This window comes from Miniopterus natalensis, chromosome 15, assembly GCF_054644295.1.
Source record: "Miniopterus natalensis isolate mMinNat1 chromosome 15, mMinNat1.hap1, whole genome shotgun sequence".
NCBI lineage: Eukaryota > Metazoa > Chordata > Mammalia > Chiroptera > Miniopteridae > Miniopterus > Miniopterus natalensis.
Genome location: NC_142095.1, coordinates 30,037,495 through 30,062,368, shown reverse-complemented (window position 1 = coordinate 30,062,368; position 24,874 = coordinate 30,037,495). Strand labels below are relative to the sequence as shown.

General features: G+C 46.6%; 1 protein-coding gene across 1 annotated transcript in view; it reads right to left on the bottom strand.

Annotated features, from left to right (window-relative positions):
• The window catches only part of FGD5 (FYVE, RhoGEF and PH domain containing 5), a 100,686-nt gene that overhangs the window by 58,169 nt on the left and 17,643 nt on the right, over window positions 1-24,874 (bottom strand). Inside the window, exon 2 of the mRNA XM_016209881.2 lies at window positions 2,818-2,950. Coding sequence (XP_016065367.2) covers window positions 2,818-2,950 — 133 coding nt within the window. The remainder of the gene's footprint in view (window positions 1-2,817; window positions 2,951-24,874) is intronic.

Sequence of the window (24,874 nt, the reverse complement as noted above, 5' to 3'; positions counted from 1 at the left end):
CTATGTAGGCCCCATACCTAGCTGGCCACACTGTCCTGGTTCCAGGGGGACATATAAGAGGCCCCTATCTGAGGCAGGAGCTGCCTTAGTTCCATGACCTTGATACTGTTGCTGCGTCTTACTTGACCTGTGGCAGGTTGCTTCCCACGATCCCACCCGAAAGCTCTGACCTTTGTGTGTTCTTTTCCTGTGTGTCAGGCATTGTTCTAAGTTTCCATAGACTTATTTACTCATAGCTATTCTGAAGCAGAACTATGATTATTTTCTCGATTTTGTAGATGGGGAAACTGACAAACAGAGTGGTTTAGAAGTTACTCAAATCACTCACCTAGTAAGTGGCAAAGAACCTCTTGTTCTCTATGCTGACCTGCCTCTTGCAAGCTCCTTATTCCTGCGGCTATCCAAGGAGCAACCTGGAAACCAGAAGGCTGGGAAGCTGATCACCAATGTCCAGGGCCCTAAGACCTCATGTCTTCATAAGGGTCCCGAGTAGACCAAACCCTCTCTTCTCCCACTCCCCCTCTGCCTCCCAGACTCAGAAAGAGTAGATAGTTATTATGCTCCTACTATGTGGCTGGCACTTTCCCATCTGTGTTCTTACTCAACTCTCCCACAGCCTAGCAGTTACTATTAATGCTCTCATTTTAGAGACTGGAGGCTGAGTCCCCATCATGGAAAGCGACTGGCCAGCAGTAACATAGCTGGAGGAGGAGATGAGGATGATTCCAGAGGAAGGTTTAACAGAGAACTCTGTGACTGGTGGGAAGCCAACACCAGGTGGAGGACCTTGAGGCACAGAAAGTTGCAGATGGGAGGCCCCACTGCTCCATCAGTCCTTCAATTATTCCAGGCATGGTACCCACATCCAATTCAGATTTCAGATTCAGACCACATTCCCGATAACAACTATCCGTTTCTGCTCCCAGGTTCCATGACCTCAGGGATGCCCAGAAAAAGCAAATCTCTGAACAGGCACAGGCATGCTAACTCAAGGTTCCCTTCTCTTTTTCCCCAAAAGTCAGTAGTTTTTTCCTGGAGACAGGGAGGAGTGGAGAGGTAAGAGAAGGCCCCTAAGACTGCAGTGAAAGACAAACACTGGGCTTGGACCCAGCCAGACCTGTTTTTGAGTCCTGACTCCCTCAGTCACTGGCAGTACGGTCTTGGGCAAGCTACTTAACTTCTGTGTCCTCAACTGTAAAACAGGGATAATGGCACTGACTTTGGAAATGTTGAAGCATTTCGGGTCAGGAGACCGCTCGCTCTAGCTAGAGAGGGAGCAGCAGGGGCAAGAGTGAAAGGGAAAGGGGATGAGGAGCCAGGTGGGAAAGCCCCCTTCAGGGTTCCCCTTAGCTCTGGTTAGGTAACTTTATGGAAACCCTGTATGGAGAGGTAAATGAATTTTTGAAAGAAATCAAGGCTATAAAAACAAAATGAAAGACATAACCATTTATAAAATGCTTGGTAAGGACCAGGCACTCCTGCTGCGTGCTTCCACATGAATAGTCTTCCATCAATGTGACATACCTACCCTAGGATCAGAAGGAGAAGATGACAAGTGTGGGAGACATACACAGGACAAGGTGCCTGAGAAGGTTGGTCAGATAGGACGCAGTGTTCCTCTGCTTCCCTAGCTACTCCTCATAGGCAGACAGGAGCGGGGCCCAGAAGATGGGGTGGAGAGAATGTTGAGCAGCTAACCCTTCCTAGCCTGTCCCCCCTGTAGCAGGGGTGTCCCCTGTGGTCTCAATTCCTGGCCCTCATCACCCTGTGATGTTTCCTGGGTAACACTGAATAGCAGCTGTGTGACTCTGGGCAAGTTCTTTGCCTCTCTGTTTCTGCAAATGTAAAATATGGGAAGCAATTCTTGGTTCCCAGAAGTGGAATGTAGAAGGAATGAGATCATGTCAGTGAATGGAAGTGAAACAGGGCTCCCCATGAGTATACAATAACGAGCATATACACTGTGGATTCAAACAACTGTGAATCAAAAATATTCGAAAAAAAAGAAATCACAGAAAGTTCCAAAAAACAAAACTTGAATTTGCTACACTCTGAGCACTATGCTGAAGTCATACAAATAAAATGATGTGTAGGCATACCCTGCTGTAGCCTCTATGCAAAGGTAGGTTACAGAAGGGACTTGCGCCTCTGTGGATTTTGGTATCTCTGGGGGTTCTGGAACCAATCTCTGTGGATACCGCGGGAAAACTGTAATTACCACCATGTACCAATGTTCCATAAGAAGGTCTGGGTCTCTACTGTGACTTGGGTCCAAGTCCTGTCTGCCTCCAGACAAAGGGCTAGCAGCCTTTCTCTTAGCCCCATCCCCTACTGCATCACTGCAGGGATCGAGAAACCAACTTTCTTTCTAGAACTCTGTATTTAGTTAAGGAAACTCATTCAAAACCTTTAACTCATCTCCCCTCACATTTCCCACTTCGCAGATGAGGAAACTGAGGCCCTGGGGCCCAGGTCCTTAGACTCCAGGTCTGTCTTGATTCAAATCAGGAAACTCTATTCCACTTCGCCTACAAAAGTTCTGGAAGCCCCAACTTCCTTAGACTCACGAGGGTATCAGCAGGAGCAGTTGCCCTTGCATCATCAACACAAGACCCGAGGCCTGCCGTGTGTCTTAATGCCTCAGCCCCAGCTGCTCTGTGACTCAACCTCTGTATCCAGCACAGGGCCTACTGTTTGCCAATAGCTCCCTCCACATCAGAAGGGGACGGAGGGGGTCCTTTGCCATCCTCTCTCCACCTTCACATCTCTGACCCTCCCACATCTCACTGGCCCCTTGCCCTGGGCGGGGCACCTTACCTTGTGGGTGAGGCTGGGGTCTTTTGGAGCACTGTCTTCCTCCTCCGAGCTTCCCTGCTCTTCATCTGACGTGAGGTCCTCCTTGGGGGCAGCTGTCGAGATGGGACAGACCTTGTAGGGTTCTGTGTAGGCACTGGGGTCAGAGCAGAGGAGAGAGAGGGTTAGAGCTCTGTGTCCAGTAAAGGCAAAGTGAATAAGCCAGGGGCCCAATTAATGCCAGAAGCCAATAACAAGTGTTCTGCGTGCAGAGCTCTATGTGTAGAACTCTGTGCCCTCCTTGGGAACCCAGAAGAAAGACCCAGACACAAATCTCCTACCTCCCCCCACTCCAGCCTCCTTTAAGTTCCATGAACATGCCAACCTCTGCCTCAGTGCCTTTACACACGTTGTCTAAGACAGACTCTTCTCCCTGTTAGATACAAGGCAGACTGTGATGCTAAAGAAAGGTACAAATAATTACTATGAGGGCAAGAGATGTTCAATCTGATTGATCTCTTGGTTTAGACTGGCCGGTAAGCAGCAGGGTCAGTCCACAGGTGGCCATGTCCTTTGGGCCTATAGAAGAAATGCAATGATGTGGTAGACAAAGTCTGGGATGCACATGCCAGCCCTTAATCCCAGCTTTGCCATCAGCTAGGTCATGGATAAGACACAACTCAGGGTATCAGTTTCTATCTAGGCTTTTTGGGGATAATTCCCATCTCACTTTCTTGGCAGATACCATGAGGATCAATATTTAGAAAGCATATGCAGTTGACCCTTGAACAATGCAGGGGTTAGCCCCCCCCCCACCTGCGCAGTTGAAAATCCACGTATAACTTAAGTTGGCCCTCTGCACACATGAATCCCCAACTGTATAGAAAGTACAGCTGACCCTTGAACAAATGTGTTTAAGTGTAGTTCAAACCCACATTGTTCAAGGGTCAACTCTACAGGTGTGATAACAATCTCATATCTATATTACTATGATTATTATGTAAGCATTCCACTAATTACTTAGTTCACACATGCATTCAATCAATATTTACTGACTGCCTACTTTATGTCAAGTACAGAGCTACACAGCCAGTAAAACACAGGTGACTAAAGCAGATATGGTCCCTGTCCTCAAAAGGGAGCAACTAATATACAATCATAAATTGTGATAAGTAAAGGAAGGAGGTGTTTTCATAGAGAATAAAAAAAGGGAACTATTTAGACAGTTCAGGGAGGGCTTCTCTGAGTCTGAGACCAGGAGGAGGAGGAACCAGCTTTGTGATAGCATGAGGAATTGTTCCAGGTAGGGAAAGCAGCATACGGAAAGGCATTGAGACGGCAAAGAGCTTGGCATGTGACAAGAATAATTCTCCTTTCTCCAACTTCCAAGCCATCCCCAAAGATGAGGCTCTGGCCTCATAATAGCCCCCTTGCCCTGATCCCTGTTCCTGGCCTCCCTCTCCACACAGCAGAGTGATTGTTCTACAGAAGAGATCAGGCCATGACCCCTTCCTGCTCAAAAGCCTTCAATGGCTCCCTCCTGCCTTTGGCAATGGGGTCCCAGACTTCTCACAAAATTTCTCATCATACTCAAAATCCAGGCATCTAGTCTTATTAAATTTTTATCACACATTTATTCCTGCCCTCTGGGAATGCCAGCATGAGATGCTGGAATAATGGAGGGATGGATGCATGAATGGATGGGAGGAGAGAAGGGAGCATCCACTTGCTGGATTGGCTGGGCCAACTCTAGCCCAGGGCTTATGTAGGCAGGAGCACTACATTTGCCTCAAGTCCTGGTCTATGCAGGGGGAAACATGACGGGTAGGGGACATCAGAAGAGGAGAAACTGAACCTTAGGCTACATCTGAACTAGGGGCCCATCCTGGAGCTCCTTCTCACCTACTGTAGGAGACAGGATTATGGATACCTATCTCCATAACAATCTGCAGCCCAGGAAACAAGAGCAGGATGAGCATCCCCTAGTCACACAGGGCCACAAGGCCAGAGAGATCAAGGACAAGACGGTCTGTGATGGTGGGGCCTGTTTCTGCCTGCGAGTCTGCTGACATAGTATATGTGTGGAGGGTACTATACCTGTGTACATGTGTGCAGAGGCCAAAACTGAGTCCTGACCTGGGCTGAGCCTTGATCCTGAACCTTAGGCTGAGCCAAGATCCACTTTATGACCCAACTGGCTACTCTGCTGGTCAGACCTCTTTGTTCTTCCTTTTCAAAAATTACTCTGTTGGCCTTTTCTTTCAAACTGTGAAAGCACACAACATATTTTGCAACAAACTATGTATCACCAAAGGCATGAGAGAGACCTCCAAGGACCACCCTACACCTCCTTCACTGTCAGGGGCCACCAGTTCCCTCCACTAAGGAGCTGTACCCAGCCTAAAGGTCAGACACACTGCACTTGCTCAGCAAGTTCAGAACCACGATCAGGGAAAGTGACTGCATGAACCGGTCTCACTGGGCCCTAGCTCCCCTCATTCCAGAGCCACCTGCATCAATTTGCAACCACGTGACCAGCAGGCAAGGAGTGGCCTGTTCTCCCCTTAGGAGGAATGGCTACATTTGGCCCCAACAGGAGCCCATGATGCTCTGTGGAAGATAACCAGTAACGGTGAGGGATGGAGCAGTTAACTGTGCTCCTGGACCATCCATCCTCATCATCAAGGAAAAGAAGGCATATGCCAGGCCTTTCCTAGAATGCGCTGTAAAGGAAGAAGGGATTCTCAGCCAAGCTTCCCACAGGGTGATGGTGTCACCATCCTCCCAAGCAGCAAGCCAGAAATCTGAGCATCTCCTTGCATAGCCATCCTCTACTTAAGCATTAAACCCCTCCCAGATTTACTGTTAAATTATCTCTCACCTCTGCTTGCATCTCTATCATAGCCTCTATAGTCCAACCCATCTGTTGCCTGGACATCTGTAACAGCTGCTTTCCTGTCCTTTCCTGTCCCACCCTGGCTGCCCTCCAATCTGTTCCCCACCCAGAGGCCAGAGGGACCTTGTCAAAACCCAATCTCATTGTGTCACCCTCTTGCTTAAATTGTTCAGGGATATTCCAGTGCTGTTGGAATTCAAATCCAACAGCTCAGCCTCTCAGGCAAGGATCTGCTCAACTTGGGACAGGAAGGTGGGTGTCCTTGGGCCCTGATGCTTGCTGTGAAGTCTGTCCAACATCAGACGCTGCCGCGCATCACAAATCTTGGGGCTCTGCCTCAAACCAAGTAGAGGGTTGGATTCCATGGAGGCCAGATGAGCTGTGGGTGACACTGCAGAGAGAGCTCATGGAAGCCTACCCCCCCGGGGGGCGAAGGGACTGGGTCAAGGTCATATGGCAAATCCAGGCCAACACGTGTTACCTCTGAAGAGGCCTCTCCCTATGCTTGATCTCATTTTACAGACATGAAAACAGAGGCCCACACGGGTTCCCTCTGTGCACTGAAGTGTGGAGTGGGTCTCGGTTTGAAAGGGCAAAGTGGGTTTTGTTTTTGTTATTTGTGCTATTATTTTATTTTATTTTCAGGAGGCAGTAGAGCGCAGAGATGAGAGCTCACACTCTCATGTCAGATTGGGTTCAAATTCTGGCTTGCCACTTATTGGCCATGTTTAAACTTTCCAAGCCTCAGTGATGCCTAATTTACTGAGCTGTTGGGGAGATTCAATGAGTTAAATCATGTAAACCAGCTCAGCCCTAGCTGCAGGCAGCTATTCTATTATTTACCTACTGTTGTCTTAAAGTCAACTTATTTTTAACATGTGCTATTATTACTCTGGCTCCATCCTAAGTGATAATATCCATGAAGTCACACTGTGTGTTCTTCTAACACTTTAAAATAAACCATATAATTATTAATCTATAACATTTGACTCAAATGATCTTGCTCACCATTGGAGATGCTCAGACCTCACAGAGATAAAATGGTGACTCTGACCCACCAACCATCTGTCCTCAATACAACCTCAGCTTTTGCTAGAAATGTGGCCCACGCTCTTTTAATTCTACTTCTTCCTATGACTTCTGTTTTCTCAAAAGATAACTAAAACAAAAGTCAGGAGACAAGAGTTTGGGTGCTTTAATGATATTTCTGGCTTTTTTATTTCACTGTGGACACAACAAATAAGGATAATTGCCATTTTCTATGCTTTCACAACAGAAAAGAGCAAGTATTATCTAATGTCTTTGGAGATTCAGTGAAAATTGTAGTGACAGACCTTATCTTGGACAGAAGTCATTAGTTAAATAAGCAAAACAAAACATTCTGATTCTAAGAGCACTAGTGTCAACAGAGTTGCTCCTTCAGACCCTGGATAGTTGCTACTAGGCTAAGCATCAAACATAGGGGAAGAAATCAGCTCTGAGAAATGTTTCCTTAACACCTTCTGTCCAAATGCTCCGCGTGGTCCTAGCAGAACTTATGTCCTGGGTGAGGAACCACTTCTTCCCTTGAGAAAACAGACTGGGAACGCTTACATACCACATCCATCTTCCCAGCCTGTGAGAACATACAACTCTGAGATGGGTCCTTTGTACAGTATGGTCTGAGGAAGACCACAGAGCTTTACATTTTTGGCTATCTGGTGCCTGTCTGTTTGGTTTTTCAGTCGTTCAAAAGAATACCTATTAAGAGCCCTCCATGTTCCAGGCTCTGTACTGTATGTACTAGTGGAGAACAAACAGACATTGTTCTATGGCCTTTCCAGTTAAAACATCCATTATAATCATAACTAAGTGAGGTGTTGTCTCCAGACAGCTTCTATGAACTTACCAATATATTACACATGAGAAAGCCCTTCAACCCAACCACTGACCCATTTATATACTCTTCCATCTCCTCACCTACCCATCTGTCCATCCATCCAACTACTCATCCACTTAGCCATCCATCCATGCATCCATTCATCTACCCACCCATCCAGCCATCCTTCCATCTGCCCCCTTAACTATCTAGCCATCCAATCATCCATCCTTCTATCTACCCATTCCCTTGCTCACTTATTCAACAAATATGGATTAGCATCTACTTCAAGGACCCAACACGTGGAGGAGTCAAAGATGACTAAAGTACTCTATCTGGCCTCAAAGAAAGAACAGTGCAAAGTACTGAGGGTTAAGAGGGTGGACTCAGAAGTTGGACTGCTTGGTTTGAATTCCAGCTCTACTTTAAGCAAGCTGCTTAACCTTTCCATGCCTCAGTTTTTGGTTTTTAACTTTTTAAAATCTGTAAATCAGGAATCATGGAAGATGCCAGGGAAAATGCAAAAGAGCCACGTGGTCAGCACTGTAAGTTGAGAGACCCAGGGGCCTATACTTTGGCATCAGATATAAGAGAGTCACTGTGTAACCTTAGGGAAGTCGCTGAACCTCTCAGTTTCTTATCTGTAAAGTAGGGATGACTAAGTAGGTTCACTGTGGAATTAAATGAGAGCATGATAGTGACAGTGGCCACTGCCTGGCAAGTAGTAGGTCCCTTCTGGCGAGCCCAGAAGAGCCTACACAAGGCCCAAGTTCTAAACCTCCAGACTAGTTTCCAGGGAGCTGTGTCCTCCCTCTGGGTCAACTTGTGCTTTAAAGGGAACATAAATTAAAGCTGCCTAGAGCGCGTTACCTTAAATGACTCTTCAAACGAGCACAGTCCTTTCCAGCAGCCTAGAGTCATAAAAGGACATGTGCATCCATGTGGGGAAAGGAGTACTTTGTAACCTGGTCCAGAGCTGTCCAACTCTACCCATGAAATCCTGTCCTATGTCACACTTGTTGGGAGTCATAACCCCCAGCATGGCCAAAAGAGCCCAATAACTCATAAAAAAGGAACACTTTCCCCACTAGGGATCTCTCAGCAGGCGCTCTGGCCCCAAACTCTGTCCTTGTTGGTGCTATAACATGTGTGAAGGAGGCCAGATTGCAGATGCAACACCCTTTGGCTCCTCCAAGGCAGACTAGGACCTTTCTAAAGCTTGCCAGCTCAGTGGGGAAGGGCAGGGGCTTCAGGGGTGAGCTCTCTGGGAGCTGGAAAGTTTGAGATGGAGGAGACAGGATGACGGATCTGGCAAATGTGACTATCCTAATTAGCAGAGCTGCTGGAAGAGTTTGGAAGTGGATGGAGGGGAGGGCTAGGTGCACAATCAGGGATTTCCCAATCCTCAGGCATTTAGTCCTGTCTTTTGCCTATTCCTCATACCACTTTCAGAGTTCATTCAAATGATCCCTCTAGGACTTCCCCAGCTGTCACCTTTTGCTCTGGTACTTCCTTGTCATTCAAAACTGACCCCTCCCCTGCTCCTCTGCTCCCCTTTCTTAAAGGTACATTGGTATTTTCACAGATACAGCCATCTGCACTGTATCTGGGAACCTTCAACCTGATACAATGGAAAGAGCCCAAGAGGACACGGGTCCAAGGCTGGGGAGTCCTGGATTCATCTCTAACCTACTGCATGATCTAAGCCATGAGACCATCCTGCTGGGCCTCAGTTTGCACATCTGTGAAATGGAGGTGGAGAAACAAAACACTCAGAGATGTGAAACAGTGTGGTGAGACCAGACTGCATGCATCCCACAGCATGGAGGCCAGGCTCTGAGAGCAGCTGCGGGTCTGGAGCCTCCTCACTTCTAGAGTGGGGCTCTGCTCCATTCCCTCTTAAAGGGAATGCAATCTGCACCCAGGGTCAGCCAAGGGATAGCACTGGTAATGGTTCCCAGAAACAGAACTGAAGGAGAGGCTTTTTAAAAAAATTCAATTTCCACTTTTCACTAAGTAAAAACAGAAGTACATCCTTGCTCTCTGACCTGTGACGTCCCCACCCTTCCTCTTAAAATACAGTGTCAATGGTTTCATAGGGATTTGTTTTCTGTTATAATAGTTCCATTGAGATGTAATTCACATACCATAAAATTTACCCTTTTAAAATGTTCAATTCAGTGTTTAGAATATTCAGAGTTGTGTGACCATCATCACTAATTCTAGAACATTTTCATCAATCTAGAAAGAAACCCCATATGTTTTAGCAGTAATCATATTCCTCCCGCTCCCCAATTCCTGGCAACCACTGATCTACTTTCTGTCTCTACAGATTTGCCTATTCTGCACATTTCATATCTATGAAATCAGAAAACATATGACATTTTGTGTCTGATTTTTTTCACTTAGGATAATTATTTCAAGACTCATCCATGTATCCGGACTTCATTCTTTTTTATGGCTGAATAATATGCTACTGTACGGCTGTACCACATTTTGTTTATCTGTTGGTGAACATTCAAATTATTTCCACTTTTTGGCTAATGAATAATGCTATGAACATGTGTGTACAAGTTTCTGTGTGGACAATGTTTTAATTTCTCTTGAGATATACCTAGAAGTGGAATTGCTAGGTTATATGGTAACTCAATGTTGAATACTTAAAGGAACTACCAGACTGTCTTCCACAGTGGCTGTACCAGTTTACATTCCCACTAGCAGTGTTGAGGGTTCCAATTTCTCCACATCCTCATCAGCACTTATTATTGTCTGTCTTTTTAATTTTAACCGTCTTAGTAGACTTGAAGTATGGTTACAGGGATTTTCAACGAACTTTGTTTTTCTTGATTCCAGTTTAGCCTGCTCCCGCCCCAAGCAAACACTACTGTTTTTCCTAGCCAAAGTGAAACATAGCTGTGACTATGAAGGCTTTATTTTCAGATAATCAATTGAGGTTCGGAGGTCTAGGGGGAAAAATATTATGATTAGAAGATCTGCAAAAGCCTCATAAAATGACAGACTAATTAAAGAGATAACATACAAGAAAAAATCATAAGCTAGGGTTAAGTGCAGAGCTGGGGTCTGAACACTGGGAATCTGGCTTCAGAGCCTGTGCTACAGAGCCTACTATCTACACTGCTTCTACCAGCAATAGCAGCTGATGTTTATGGAGCACTGAGCTGACTGTGTTTTATGGATTATCCCATTTGATCCTCTCAACCACTTAGTAAGGCAAACACCATTATATTTCTCATTTTTCATCCGGGGAAACTGAGGCTTTGTGAAGTTATACAACGTGCCCAAGGTCCACTCTGCTGTTCCCCTTCCATCAACTTCTCCCAGAGAGAACCATAGCAGATGACTTGCAGGTGGACCTACTCATCAGATACCTTCATTCACCTGGTTCACGGCTGCCTTCCCTGTGCCAGGAGACAGACACGAACCTGTTGTGCCAGAGGTGCCAGGACACAGAAGTGTCCATAGTGCAACTGGCACAGGAGGGCAGGAGGGCAGGGGCCATTCTGACATGCATGACCACGAGTCACATGTGGCCAAAGTGGAATGCCTGGATGGGGACATAGGAAATCAATCACGCAAAACCAGACAGAGACGAACACACTAAGGCTCAGATCCAGAAGGGAAGTCGATGAGGCAAGGGCAACACACCTGGACCCAGACACAATACACATGCACTCTCATCACATGGTTTATCTTGTGGTCTTGTTGAACTCCATCCACCTCCTTTTCCCGAATGGGGAAGAATTTTCAGAAAAATGCTTCCCTTTGCCAAAGGCCTTTAAGATCCTATAAATCCACCCTGCTTCTCAAGGGCAGGGGCTGCCAGCCGAGAACAGATGCCTGGGACATGTCTGCTGATCTGACACCCTCACACCTGCCAGGGCTCCAATGCCCTTGCTGATGGATTCTTCTTTCCAGACCCAACGCTAACCTCACCTCCTACTCCAGTAAGCCTTCTCTGACTACTAAGGCAGGTCTAACAGGAAGGTAGTAAGGCTTAAGCTTCATACCTGCATGGGTCTCTTTCATGTCTCTACCAAATTGTTTTATATTCTTATTTGCATATTCTTTTTCTTAAAGAGATTCCCCCTCCAAGTTGGGTAAGCTTCAGAATCTGCCCCTGCCCAGCCATACCTACTTGCAGGGGCCTTGTACATGCCCCTGTACCCACGAACACCCCTCATCTTAGCTTTTGAAAGGTATTCTCTCTCTCACCAAACTTGAGCTCCTTCTTGCCAGCCCACCATGTTAAACTCTGAACATAGAATGTGCTCAATTAATACCTCCTAATTTTAACTGACTCATGGGGGAAGCAACTCCAGCCAGGTCCCTGTGTACATCCGTGAACAGACACAGATTGAGATGTACCAAAATCAGCTCTGTCCTGCGTGGTGTTGGGGACAGAGGGGTGAAGGAGATACCCCTTATCTGCCCCCGAAGCACTCATGGCCTAGTGGGGATGTATACAGACAGACAGACAGGAGATGGGGTGGTGAGTGCTTCAAGGAAGCAGCACAAAAAAGGGACCCTAAGCCTGTATGTTGCGGGGGAAGGAGCACAGGAGGGTTCTGGCCCAGGGTGAGGTCTAAGCTGAGTCTGAAGGTTGAGTAGGGGACAAAGAAAAGAGTGGTAGGGGAGAACATTCTAGGGAAGTTTATACAAAGGCACAGGGAGGAGAAATGTCAGGGCGTGAATATGGGGAGCCACAGTCATCCACTGTGTGGTAAGGAGATTCAGGAGGAGAGGCTGATTAAGGCAACCAGGGTCTCAAATGCAGGGCTAAGGCACACCTGGACCATGAATCCCAGGGGTACTAGGGAGCAGCAAAAGGTTTTAGCCAGGGGAAGTTTTGCTCCCTGGACAGTTCATCCTGGCCCCCTGTGAACAGCAAAGGGAGGGGGATAAGCTGGAGGTCAGGAGACCACAGGAGGCTGGCCACAGTCTGGGGAGCTGGTGACAAGCCTGTTGGATAAAGACAAAGGTGTAGGAAATAACAAACTAGTATCCTCATTTCACACGTGAGAAAACTGGGGCTCTGAAAAACTAGGGGATTTGCTCAGAGTGACCCAGCTAGCAAGTGACAGTCCCAAGACTTAAATTCAGGTCTCCTGTTCTCAAATACAATCCTGTCTCTTAAAAGGTGATTTGGGGCCTGTAAAAGCAATGATGACAGTGCCTGACACCTGACATGGACTCAATGAAGTTAGTTTCCTTTTCAATTCTTACTCAGGCTTTAAAAAATAACCCATACTCCCAGTATAATCAACACAAGGCTCATTTTTTACAAAATTTCAATTTACACACTCTTCTTAAGGGACATTTCTGTGAGCCAACCTGCACTGCTGGGTTACAGGGCTGAATGGGACTGGCCTGTTCTTTTCCCATCTTGTCCTCAGAGCTGGGCTGTGGGCTCCATAAGAGCGGTGAGCTTTGCTGTGTGTTTGTTAGGGCTGCAGCAAGTCACCCATTTAACAGGTTGGAAGACTGAGGTCCAGAGCGGGAAGGAACAGAGGTAGATCTGTCACCCAGCTCAGCACTCCTTCCACTGCTCCCAGGAGCCTCCCACAAGAGAAGGGGGTCAGCTGGCTTGGGGTTTTAGAGGCCTCCAGGGTGTGGCAGTCTTGGGGGAAAGAGGCGAGGGGAGGGATAGGGGCACCTGGAAAGTGAGATCTTTCCCTTCCACATCAACAAAAAGCCTTATCCTTGGGGTGAGAAGAGGGGCACCTGCCCTCAGCCCCACCAGTGCCCAGATACATTTTCAGGGCTCCTGGAGGCAGGCTGCCCCTCCTCCACCCACCTCCTAGGCCTTGTCCTGCATTTCCTGTAAACATGGACACTTCCTCCCTGGGGAGAGCCTGGCAGTGCTGGGGCCACACCCGGCCGCCCTGTGAGCTCAGCACACAATGGCTGGCTGGGGCTCCATCTGGCCACTCCGCACTCCCGACCTTCCGTGGGACCCAGAGAAATGCCACCCTTTCTTAGAGCTGGGCAGTCTAATGCTCCCATGACAAAGATGTGCAAAGTAAGGTGGGGGAGGTAGGGGAAAGAAGTTTGCTCCAGGCTGCATGGCAAGTCTGCAGCAAAATGTAGGCTCATGTCCTGCTCACTTCTGTACCTTAGCACCTTCTACACAAACTGCCTCACGTTGAGTCCATGAAGTGGGAATGCTGACTAGGAGCACAGAACCTGGAGCCTGCCCACCTGTTTCCGAAACCTGGTTCTCTGCCACCTCCCAGCTAGTCAACCTGGGGCAAGTTTTCTCTGCCTTAGTTTGCTCATCTGTGAAGTGAGAATAATAGTAGTGATTCTCACTGGGTTTCCATGAGGACTTAGTAAGCTGACATATAAAAAGAACAGTGACTCTAGCATAGTAGCTATGTTGTTGCTGTTTAAATGTTTACTGAAAGCTCCATCCAGGACAGACCCAGGTCTCCAGGCTACAGCCCACTAGGGATAAATTTTGGGGTTGGATTTAAAACCTCAAAATAGTTCAGAGCTGGAAGGGCTGTTCTGGGACTCAGGAGATTCTTGTTCTTCCAGTTACTCACCCTGTGACCTTGGGCAAAACCACTTTCCTCCTGTGTCTCAGATTCCTCATCTATAAAATGGCGATGAAAATCCCTGCTCTGCCTACCTATCTCACAGACTGTTGGGAGATCAAATGAGATGGTGGGCAAGAAAGCAAACTGACATGTTAGGTATTTAAGGTAGGGGCCAGCATTCCCGAACAAATCATCACAAAAATCTCATTCATAATGATAAACTCTGAAAGTCTTTCGTGGCAGTGTTAATATTATGACTACACCAAGAGCTTCCCGTGTACCAAGCCCTGGTTAAGTCCCTACCTGTATGGTCTTATTTACTCCTCACAATAAGTCTACAAATGGGGTATTATCATCCCATGTTATGGTGAGAGGACTGAGGCTTCTGGAGTGGTGGAGTCAGGACCAGAACTGATCTCTGACTCCAAAGAAACTACATATGCTGCCTGTAGGGGAGTGATTCCCTAAGTTGAGCCTCCTTCGATTTTTCCCAAAACCTTATGCTCTAAGAATGAGCTGTAAGGATTGTCTTACAGCCCAGCTAAGATCTGCACAACACTTGACAATCTACAAACACTTCCACATATTTCATCTCAGTTGATTCTCCCTACAAACCTGTAAGGTAGGTATCATTACTTCCAACTCAAGAGAGGAAAAATTGAGGCCCAGAGGGGCTGAGTGACCTGACCCTGAATGGAGGCTCCCGACTCCAGACTCAGTGCAGGGGCATGTCAGGTGACTTTCCCTGATGGGCCTGGGTGCCATGTGAGCAGTTTTCGGGGCCTGTGGCCTGATGTCTGGAAGTATTTATGAGCTTAGCAACTAAGCCTTTTTTTTGATCAGTAATTGCTTTGAAATATGGGTTCTGATAGTTTGGCTGCAATGCCATCTGGCACAGTATGCTCCCCACACGCCCAGGACAGAGACTACAACAATGGAAGGCTAGGAAAAACCACCCATCACATAGGCCATTCTGGCTTGAGACGAAAGAAAAGTGCTGGAAATGAGGCAATGAGCTGGAAAACAGAACCACGAGGTCGGCATGGCACCCTCTTCCCTCAGCCCCATCCTCAAGAATCCCATCTTTCAGCACTCCAGTGGAGGATGTCTTGAGCTCCCAAACTGGCTGAAACATTTTCTGTGACATGAAGATCAGACTGTGTACCCAGTTTCAATGAAAACAGGGTCTGGGGCATGGCCTAGGAATCTGCATTTATAACAAACCCCCTATTTAGAGATTCAAGGAGAAAAGTCTTATGTAAAGCAAGCTGGAAGTTTCATCAACCAGGGAAGAGTTTTATAGGAGCAAGTCGCCTTTACCTAAATAAACAGGGTTTGGTGGGCATGGGTTCTCACCTCTGTATCTACACCCAGTTCCAAATCCAGCCTCCAAGCAGCCCGACTCTTCATCTCCTCACCCTTTCCCTCTACCCACTGGGAAACCCAGCCCCCAACTTTAGTCTTAGTCCTTCCAGATTCTGGGATTCATTCTGCCACTAGTCAGGGAGGAACTAGGGACCTTCATTGAGCTCCGCAGAATTGGAGCATAAAGTGTATTAAGGTGGTGTACAAATGGAAAAGTCTATAAGAGAGAGCATACTGGGGTGACCACTGCTCCAGAGCTTACCTCAAATATGCTGCTTCTGATACAAAGCCCACTTTGTTTTTGTTTTGTTTTTTAAATATATCTTTATTGATTTCAGAGAGAGAAAAGGAGAGGGAGAGAGAAATAGAAACATCAATGATGACAGTCATTGATTGAGCCCACAACCTGGGCATGTGCCCTGACCAGGAATCGAACCCCGATCGCCTGGATCCTAGGTAGACGCTCAACCGCTGAGCCATGCCCAGCCGGGCCAAAGCCCACTTTGTAACCCTGCTCCAGGGTCTGGGTCCCTGTCTGGATAACCTCTCTCACATCCCAGCATCAGTAAGTGGAGTCCTGCTGCCTTCATCCCACCTGCATCACCTGTTCCCAGACTCCCTTATTTGGAGAAACTTCTGAAACCTCTCAGAACAGGAAGAGGAACTAACAGATAAAACTGCAAGGATGCTATAGCCTTGCATCAGGAGACAAGAACCCCATCTCTGAAGGTACTCAAGCACTGGCTTGGTAAAAACTGAGGCATTCACTGAGGGGTAGGGTACCCTCTTCTCAAAAGTACCCTCCAATCCCAAAGTGATTAACATCATTAGTTTTCATTCAAACTTCCCAGAGCAAAATAACTTATGGGTTGCCCCAGCCGGTTTGGCTCAGTGGTTAGAGGGTCGACCCATGGAATGAAGGGTCCCGGGTTCGATTCCAGCCATACCTTGGTTGCAGGCTCATCCCTGACCCTGGTAGGGGTGCATGTGGGAGGCAGCCAATTGATGTCTCTCGCATTGGTATTTCTCTCTCTCCCTTCCATCTCTCTGAAAAGCAATGAAAAGAATATCCTCAGGTGAGGATTTAAAAAAAAATTTATAAAAAAAAATTAAATAAATAAATAAATAAATTATAGGTTGATGAGGCCAACAAGTTGAGGATGACTTCAGTGCAGATGGATGAAGCCTTTCCCGCAGGAGAGTCCCCATCTGCTTTCAGAACCCTTACAGTGGAAATGACTTGGGGACTAGGCATCAAGAACATTTTGTTGACATGTACCAGTGACAGAAAAGGAAAAACAAATAAACAAATAAAAACCTAGAAGCTCTCTCTATATTTTCTGAGTGAGCTAAGGCAGACTTTCTGTTAACTCTTAAATTCCAGGAGGTACAGAACATCTGTCCTCAGCTAATCTAAAACCCAGGTGTGGGGACCTCCTTGCACACCTTAGAGGGTAACAAGATAGCCATCATAGACTTTTGCAACTGACTAGACTGGCAGTATTGAATTACAAGGGGAGATGAGGGAAAGACTTTCCTGCAAGGAAAAAAAAACATAAACAAAGGCATGGTGATAGGGTTTTGTGTGGTCTATTTTGGGAAACTGGGGTTTTCTTTTTACTCAAGCACAGCACTCATTCAGTTCTCCCAACAAGGCTGTAAAGTAGGAACTATTAGCTCCATTTCACAGATTAAAAAACTGAGGCACAGAGACATAAAACAACTAGTCCCAAATCACAGAGCCGTTAAACTATGTAGCCAGGGTTTTAAACCAAGTCTGACTGAAAAGCAAGCTGCTCAAGCACTGCCAGCTACACCTACCTGTCCAGGCTGGCTGTCCTTGAAGGGACCCTTTCTCGTATTCCTTTCTTTATGTAAACTCAGAAGTGTCAATCAGGTCCTAAGGCTGCCTCCCCTGACCAAATGAGAGGTGAATTCTTCCCAAAGCTAGTTAGGGGAGTGTTTCTCTAAGGGTGAATTGGGGTTATCTGGAGGATTTGTTATAAATGCAGATTCCTAGGCCATACCCCAGACCTTGTGGATCTGGATCTCTGGGTGCAAAACTTGAAAACCTGCATTTTAATAGGTGTTAAGGTTTTATTTGTTGTTTTTATATTAAGATTTGAGAAATGCTGTACTTAGAGGGTCAGGAGAATCAGGTTCAAATCTAGTCTCCCCTAGTGTGCAACCCCAGATAAGCCACTTCTCTTTTCTGAGCCTCAGTTTCTCTACCTGTCAGGTGGGAATCCCTTCTCTCCAACCCAAAGGGTTGCTATGAGGATCAAAAGAAGTTGGAAAAGCTCTCTGAACATGCACAAATCTAGATCTCAAGACTTCTACATTCTCTCCAGCCACCAGACTGGTGCTTTGTCCATGAAAACCACTCCCTGATGGGGAGGGGTTGGCTGGAACCTGTCAACAGCAGGGGTGGGGGAGAAGGGCAGGGTGAACCTGGCATATCCCTCCCCCCCATCAGGACTGGTGAACGGAGTGGCATCCAGATGGTGCTCTGCATACAACTCCTGCTGCAGAGCCCTGAGGCTGAGGGCTGTCTGCAGTCGGGTCTGACTCAGTGTGAGTCCCCAAGAGAGCATCTAGGGAGGGAAGAGGGAGTCCAGCCCAAGATTTCAAGGCTAAAAGGAAAAGACTAGAGTAGAGGACATCTGGCACAGCACATCAGTCTCATTCTCCTCTCAAACTCAAATCTTACTTTTAACACATGTACAGGACAATCTCCAAGTTGCACAGACCCCAAGGGCTCCTGGACTGCTGAGCACACTGTAATGCTGTTCAGTATTTACAGAGACTCTGCTGTGTGCCAGGTATTGTGCTAAGTTCAGGATGGGGACCCTTCCTTTCATGGAGAGCCAGAGATTAAAAAGGAAAAAAATAAATCAAGCAAAATGTCAAACATGAGAAAAAGGCGACTCGATTTAGATTCTCTTTTCCTTGAAGAAATATCAAGTATTCGACTCCCAGGATTTTAAAATTAAGAACAAGAAACATAAGACTTCATTTGATAAATATAACAACTCTTAAAAATTATAATTCTGGCCCAGCCGGGCATGGCTCAGTGGTTGAGCGTCGACCTAGGATCCAGGCGATCAGGGTTCGGTTCACGGTCAGGGCACATGCCCGGGTTGCGGGCTACATCAAAGACTCTCTCATCACTGATGTTTCTCTCTCTCTACCTCTCCTTTCCTCTCTCTGAAATCATTAAAGATATATAAAATACATATATATAATATTCTGGCTCAACCGGGCATAGCTCAGAGATTGAGCATCGACCTAGGATCCAGGAGATTGCAGCTCGATTCCTGATTGGGGCACATGCCTGGGTTGCAGGCTTGGTCCCGGATTGGGGGCCTGTGGGAGGCAGCCGATTGATGACGACTCTATCATCATTGATGTTTCTATCTCTCTCTCTCTTTCTTCTCTCTAAAGTCAATATTGATATATTTTAAAACATATACATGCACACAGCCACAGAATGGGAAGTAGCAGAAAGACCCCAGAGCTGCAACAGAAGGAGAGAAAACTGTTGGGAAAATTCAGATGACATTGGAGATGCCACTAACTTCAGAAGATACAACAAAGGCTTCATGGAGAAGGTGGTACTTAAAACAGACCAAACTGTGCCCTTGGGAAGGATGTGAACCTGCAGAAGGAGTGACAGAGCAGCTGGGCACAAAGCACAGCCTGGGAAAAGGCACAGGAGGTGTAAGGGGACAAGATGGAATTCTGACTGAGGGATGGAGAGGGGAGCAGAGACATGTTGGGAGAAATGGGTGCCAACAAGGGTGTAAGGCCTTGAGGTGGGCTCTGGACCCTGCTGGGAAGAGCGGAGCTGAGGAGAGGGAGCGGACCTCTCAAGCTTCACAACCAGATGGGGCCTCTGTGACCTGTTGTATGTGGCTCTGGTGATGGTGAGGAGGCTGCTCTTAGAAGTGCCTGGTCCCCCAGGAAAGCTGTTCCCAGCCCCCAGATAGCAGCTGGTCCCACAGTGCAGCATGAGGGCTGTCTGAGATCTCAGGGTCTGAGGTCGCTGGAGAAGCTCCCTGTACCCCCCACAGGGGGGGCGTTCTTTGTGGGGAAATGGTGGAGGGCTCTGGCTGCGAATACTACTAGTTGGTTTGTGGACAGCTTGGCGTTTCCAACATGGGGATGTATAGTTGTATTTCCCTGGGTTCCAGAAAGCTGCAGTGACTTAAGACGTTATGCCTTTTCAGGAAAAACAACAAAAAACAAACAAAAAACACTGACTTAACTGTCAGGTCAAGGGCTGCACCAAGCAGAGATGAAGCCAAACACCCTGATTTTAGCAACTGCCTGAGTCTTCTTCGGGGAAAAAAGACAGTGGGAAGCCAGGGTGTGAGACCCTGGACACTGGGAAGCAGACTGTTCTGGGGGCAGGTACCCCTCAAGCATACTGGTAAGTAAGGTCAACACTGCCTGGTGCCTGGTGCCTGGTGCCTGGTGACGGCACTGATCCCTGGGAGACCCCTGGGGACCCCACTCCCCACCTGTGTTCTTTCTAGATAAGAGAGAAAGGACAATTGTCAGTTATGCTCATGCCCTTTGGTGTCTGACTTTTCCTATATCTTTTCTGAAATCTTATCCTAAAAAAATCTGTCTTCTCTCTAACTAAGTCCATTCATCTTCCTCCCCCTGGTAATCCTTTTTGTGCCTCAGAATCCTGAATTATTCACATCAACCCATCTCGGCTCGTCATCCCTCCATAATTTGATATCAACCAGTTGCAGAGCCGCGTTTAACCCAGCGGGCCCCAAAGCTCTGCAAATGCATGCACGCCAGCCTCGCCCCCACAGCGAGGCAACCATTCATCCTGCACTTTACCTTTATAACCCCCACTGCCTCCACTTTTATGAACAGTCTTCACAATTATTCCTCTTTGCCCCTTGATGGTGCTCTCATTTTGGTCTTAGATGGGACTGATTGAGCAGCACGGGGGATTAGTGCAGAGCACGTGGCAACAGGGAACCCTCTTTCCCCCGGCATCTCTTCTATGGAAATAAAACCAAATGCTGAAAAAGCTTTAATTACAAATATGTTCACCTAAGCATCTTTTACAATGTAGTAGGATGTTACAGACACCCTGAATTTACAGTGAAAGGGAATGACTCCATTAATTTAGGGTACAGCCACTCAAATGGTGTGTTTGTGCAGTCATTTGGGACTGCAGAGTTTATCTCAGACTGTTTCATAGTCATTTTTATTAATTTAGTACGTTATTTAATAATATTGTATAGGCAAATGCAATATGCAATTAAATAAGCAAGGTAAGAGATCTTATGCATAATATGACTACATCCACATAAAACACACCCTAGATACATTCATATAAGACAAGAACAAAACACAACCCGATGCTAATAGTGATTATGTTAGCATGGTAGGATTGTCTTTTAAAAAACCCTTCAGATATATTCTTAAATGTGTTCAAATGTGTTTATAAAATTACTAACTGTAGCATTTTTCAGAGACACATAAGACTGGAAACAACCTAGATATCTATCAATAGGTGACTAGGTATTGGAATTCCTTGCAGTCATTAAAAAGAATGGAGGCAGATATATACACCCAGACAGGGAACAATGTCTGAAGTGACAAAACCAAGGTCTGGAAAAGTGTATTCAATAGACCGCTACTAATGTTCAGAAAAAGCCCAGGGTCGGGGGAGGGATGCGCATACATAAGTATCCCTGCATGCTTGCACACACATAAAATATCTGGGAGGGGGGCTGGAGGACAGGATCTCAGTGATGCAGGATTTGATTTTCCCCTGCAGATTTGAATTTTTGGACTGCACGATGCCTTTTATTAAAACATTTTAAAAATAATTTTTGAACCGAAATGGATTGGCCAAATTTCTCTCCTACTGGTCTATCTCAACAGCATGACTTCCTCCTCTGTGGCCAGAATTCTGTGCTAATGCCACACAAGACAGGATCCTGTACCTCTTGTCAGATTAACATGGAGGTGGGGGTCATTCAAAGAAGGAGGAAAAGGCTCCATGGGCAGTCAAGCTTCTTGGGACCCTCCATTCCCAACCCAGGGTGGGCACAGCAGGGCCCGGACCACAAACAGCTACCACTTGCAAAGAATTCCAAGTCTACAAAATACTTTCACATATTATTCTCACTGGATCTTCACAACAAGCCTATGAGGCATGCAGTAATAGCTCCATTTTACAGCAGAGGAGACTAAGGATCAGTGGGGTGAAATGACTTCCCTAATTCCACACAGCTGGAAATTGGCAGATCTAATGTGAAAACCTGTGCATTTCCCACTTCCTGGTATTGAGGAAAGAGCAGCGTAGGTGCTGAAGCACATGCTTTTTCTTTCCTGGAGCTAGCAACCCTTTTCATATCAAACATCGCTCTTAAGTCCTACCTAAATCCTTTTTGCTACATTTCAAATGATTCTAACCAAATGATATAAGGCTGTGCAAATGTATTCTCAAGACAAGGCAGCCACTGTATGCAGAGGTGAGGAGGGAGCTGAGGGGCTAGTTCTTTGTGTTTTTTCCCCATATTTTTGGAAGAGTGATGTGAGGACTTATGGAATATCATCTGACCTGTTTTCCATTTTCTCCCTGTTTGAACTGGAATGTCTATAACTGATTCCACCTTGTATTTTGGGAACAGATAATTTATTTCTTTGGTTTCCCAAGTTCAGATGAAGAGGAATTATGCCCCAGGATTTATGATACCCAGAGCCTCACCCATACCCTACCCTATCAGACAATTTAGATGATGAGACGTGGAACTTCTCAGCTGATGAGAGTCAGATGAGATATGCTGAGCTGATGCTGTCATGGGATGAGATCTTTGGGGACGTTGGGATGGAGTGCATTTTGCATTTGGGATGACCGTGAATCTTTGGGGGTCAGAGGACAGACTGTCATAGGCAGAATCATGGACCTCAAAATGGCCACACCCTAATCCTGGGACCTATGGCTATTTTGTATTACCTGGAAAAAGAGATTTTACAGCTGTATTTAAAATTATAAACTTTATAGTAGGGAGATTATCTTGGATTATCTGGGTGGGCCAATCTAATCACAGGTCACCCAAACACAGGTCATCCAAATAAAACTTTCTCTGGCTGGAATCAGAGATTTAAAGTGTAAGAAAGACTCAAACCACCATTGCAGGAGAAGGCCACAGGGACAAGACAAGAAAGAATGCAGGCAGTTCGTGGAGCAAAACCCAGTCCCTGTTCAACAGCAAGGATGAAAACAGGGACCTCATTTCTACATGGAACTGAAGTTGGCCAACAATCTGAAAGCACTTGGAAGTGGATTCTCTCCAGGAGCCTCCAGATAAAAGCCCAGGTCAGCTGACACCTTGGTTTTGGCCTTGTGAGACCCTAAGCAGGGTACCAGACCCAGCTCACTGGACTTCTGACCTAAAAAACTGTTGAGATAAAAAACTGATGCTGTTTTAAGTCAATAAACGTGTGCCATAGCCAACTGCTATGGCAGCAACAGAAAACTAATATGCCATCTCAAAAACCAAGTCAGCCCATAGAAATCACTTCCCTGAACTATTTATTTTGCAAATAGGGAAACTGAGGCCCAGAAAGCAGAACATAGCAAAAAGGTTTACGTCAAGAGGCAGAGAGACAAAGAACCCAGATATTCTGGGCCAGTTCTTGCTCTCAGAGGGAGACTAAGCCCAAAACCAAACTGTGGGACACCATGAACACCTTTATGAATGAACTTAATCAATCACTTTAAATATGGTGAGTCACAGAGTAGTTCCCAGCCTATTGGAGGAGGAGAGTCCATGCAGGGCTGGACATTATTTATACAAAACACAAAACCTAGCCACTTTTCAGACCAGGGAGATAGGGATGGGACAAGGCACATGCTAACTCAGGACTCTGAAAAGCCACAATCTAGAGAAGGCCGTTGAACCAAAGCCACCTAAGTACACTCCCCCCAGTTATTAGCTCTAATTGGCTTATTCAAAGGCAAATAATTTATGCCTGTCACCAAGGCATCTTTGATTAGCAGCAATTTGAGAATGAAGCCCTGCAAATTGAGTAGTTACCTCCCCAGGGATAATTGGGAGGCAGACCAGACTCCAGCCTCAAAAGACATTGTTACATTCATACCTTCCCATTCTCCAATTGTCAGGGAGGGGAGTCTAGCATAATCCCAGATAATTTCAATGGAGGCTGAAAAGGGCAGGGGACAGTCCTACAAGGGCAGGGAGAGCCCCCAATTAGGAGTCTTAGGGCCCCTCTGTTGACCGGCACTCTCAGCCTCTGAGTCCACCCTCTGCACTTCAGAATCTCAAGCCTGTGGCTTTAAACTCTCACCTTTGGTCACTCCCTACCGCATGCAGTCTGGCCACTGTGCACTTGTCCTCAGTCTTTGTATACTCAGGCCGTTTCTGACTGTGGGCCTTTGTACATGCTGTCCCTTCCCTTTGCAATGCCCTTCCCACACATCTTCATGTGAAAACTCTTACTTGCTCTTTGAGTCCAGCTCAAATGTTCAATTTGAACCCTGTGCTGCCAGAATGTTGTTCATTTTCCTATCAGGCTTTTGTTTGTTTGTTTATTTTAGTTAATCCTCATCTGAGGATGTATTTTCCCATTGATTTTTAGAGAGAGTGGAAGGGAGGGAGGGAGGGGGAGAGAGAGAAACATCGATGTGAGATCCATCGATTGGTTGCCTCCTGCATGCACCCCGACTGGGGCCAGGAGTCAAACCTGCAACCAGAAATCAAATCCAAGACTCTTCATTTAGGGGGGCCGACGTTCTAACCACTGAGCAAGACTGGCCAAGGTTATCAGACTTTTAACAGCATTCAGTCATCTGTTTATGGATCTGCCTCTCCCATAGACCTTAAGTCTGAGCCTTGTCTGTGAGCCCCAGCTCCCAAACTTGCAGGGGCTGGCATGCAGTATATGCTCAGTGAATGTACCTTAAACTGGTTTGGGTATTTCTAGACATGAGGCTCACAGAAGTTTTCCAAGGTCAGACTTATATGCGGTAAAATCCCAGACTGTCAGGAGCTTGAAAAAGTCTGTTGCATGATTCTCCATAGTATGCCTGAGGAAACAGAGGGCTAAGTCACACAGGTAGGTGATGCTACAATAAATGAAGTACAGAGCAAATGAGAAAAGGAAGGATCTGGGTGTGGGTGAGCTCCTGGGTGTGGGGAAGGAGTAGAGCTGTGAGTATGTGGAGTCCACCTTTGCAGTGGAAAGGGAGGGCTTTGGCCCACACACTGTGATGTCACATAGGCCAGCTTGGGCTTCCTGCCTGTCCAGGGCAGAGCTGGCAAGAGAAAGCACCTGGGGTCTGGAGTCAGCAAACCATAGACAGACCTGCATGCAAACCATAGCTTCTTCTCGTTACCTGTG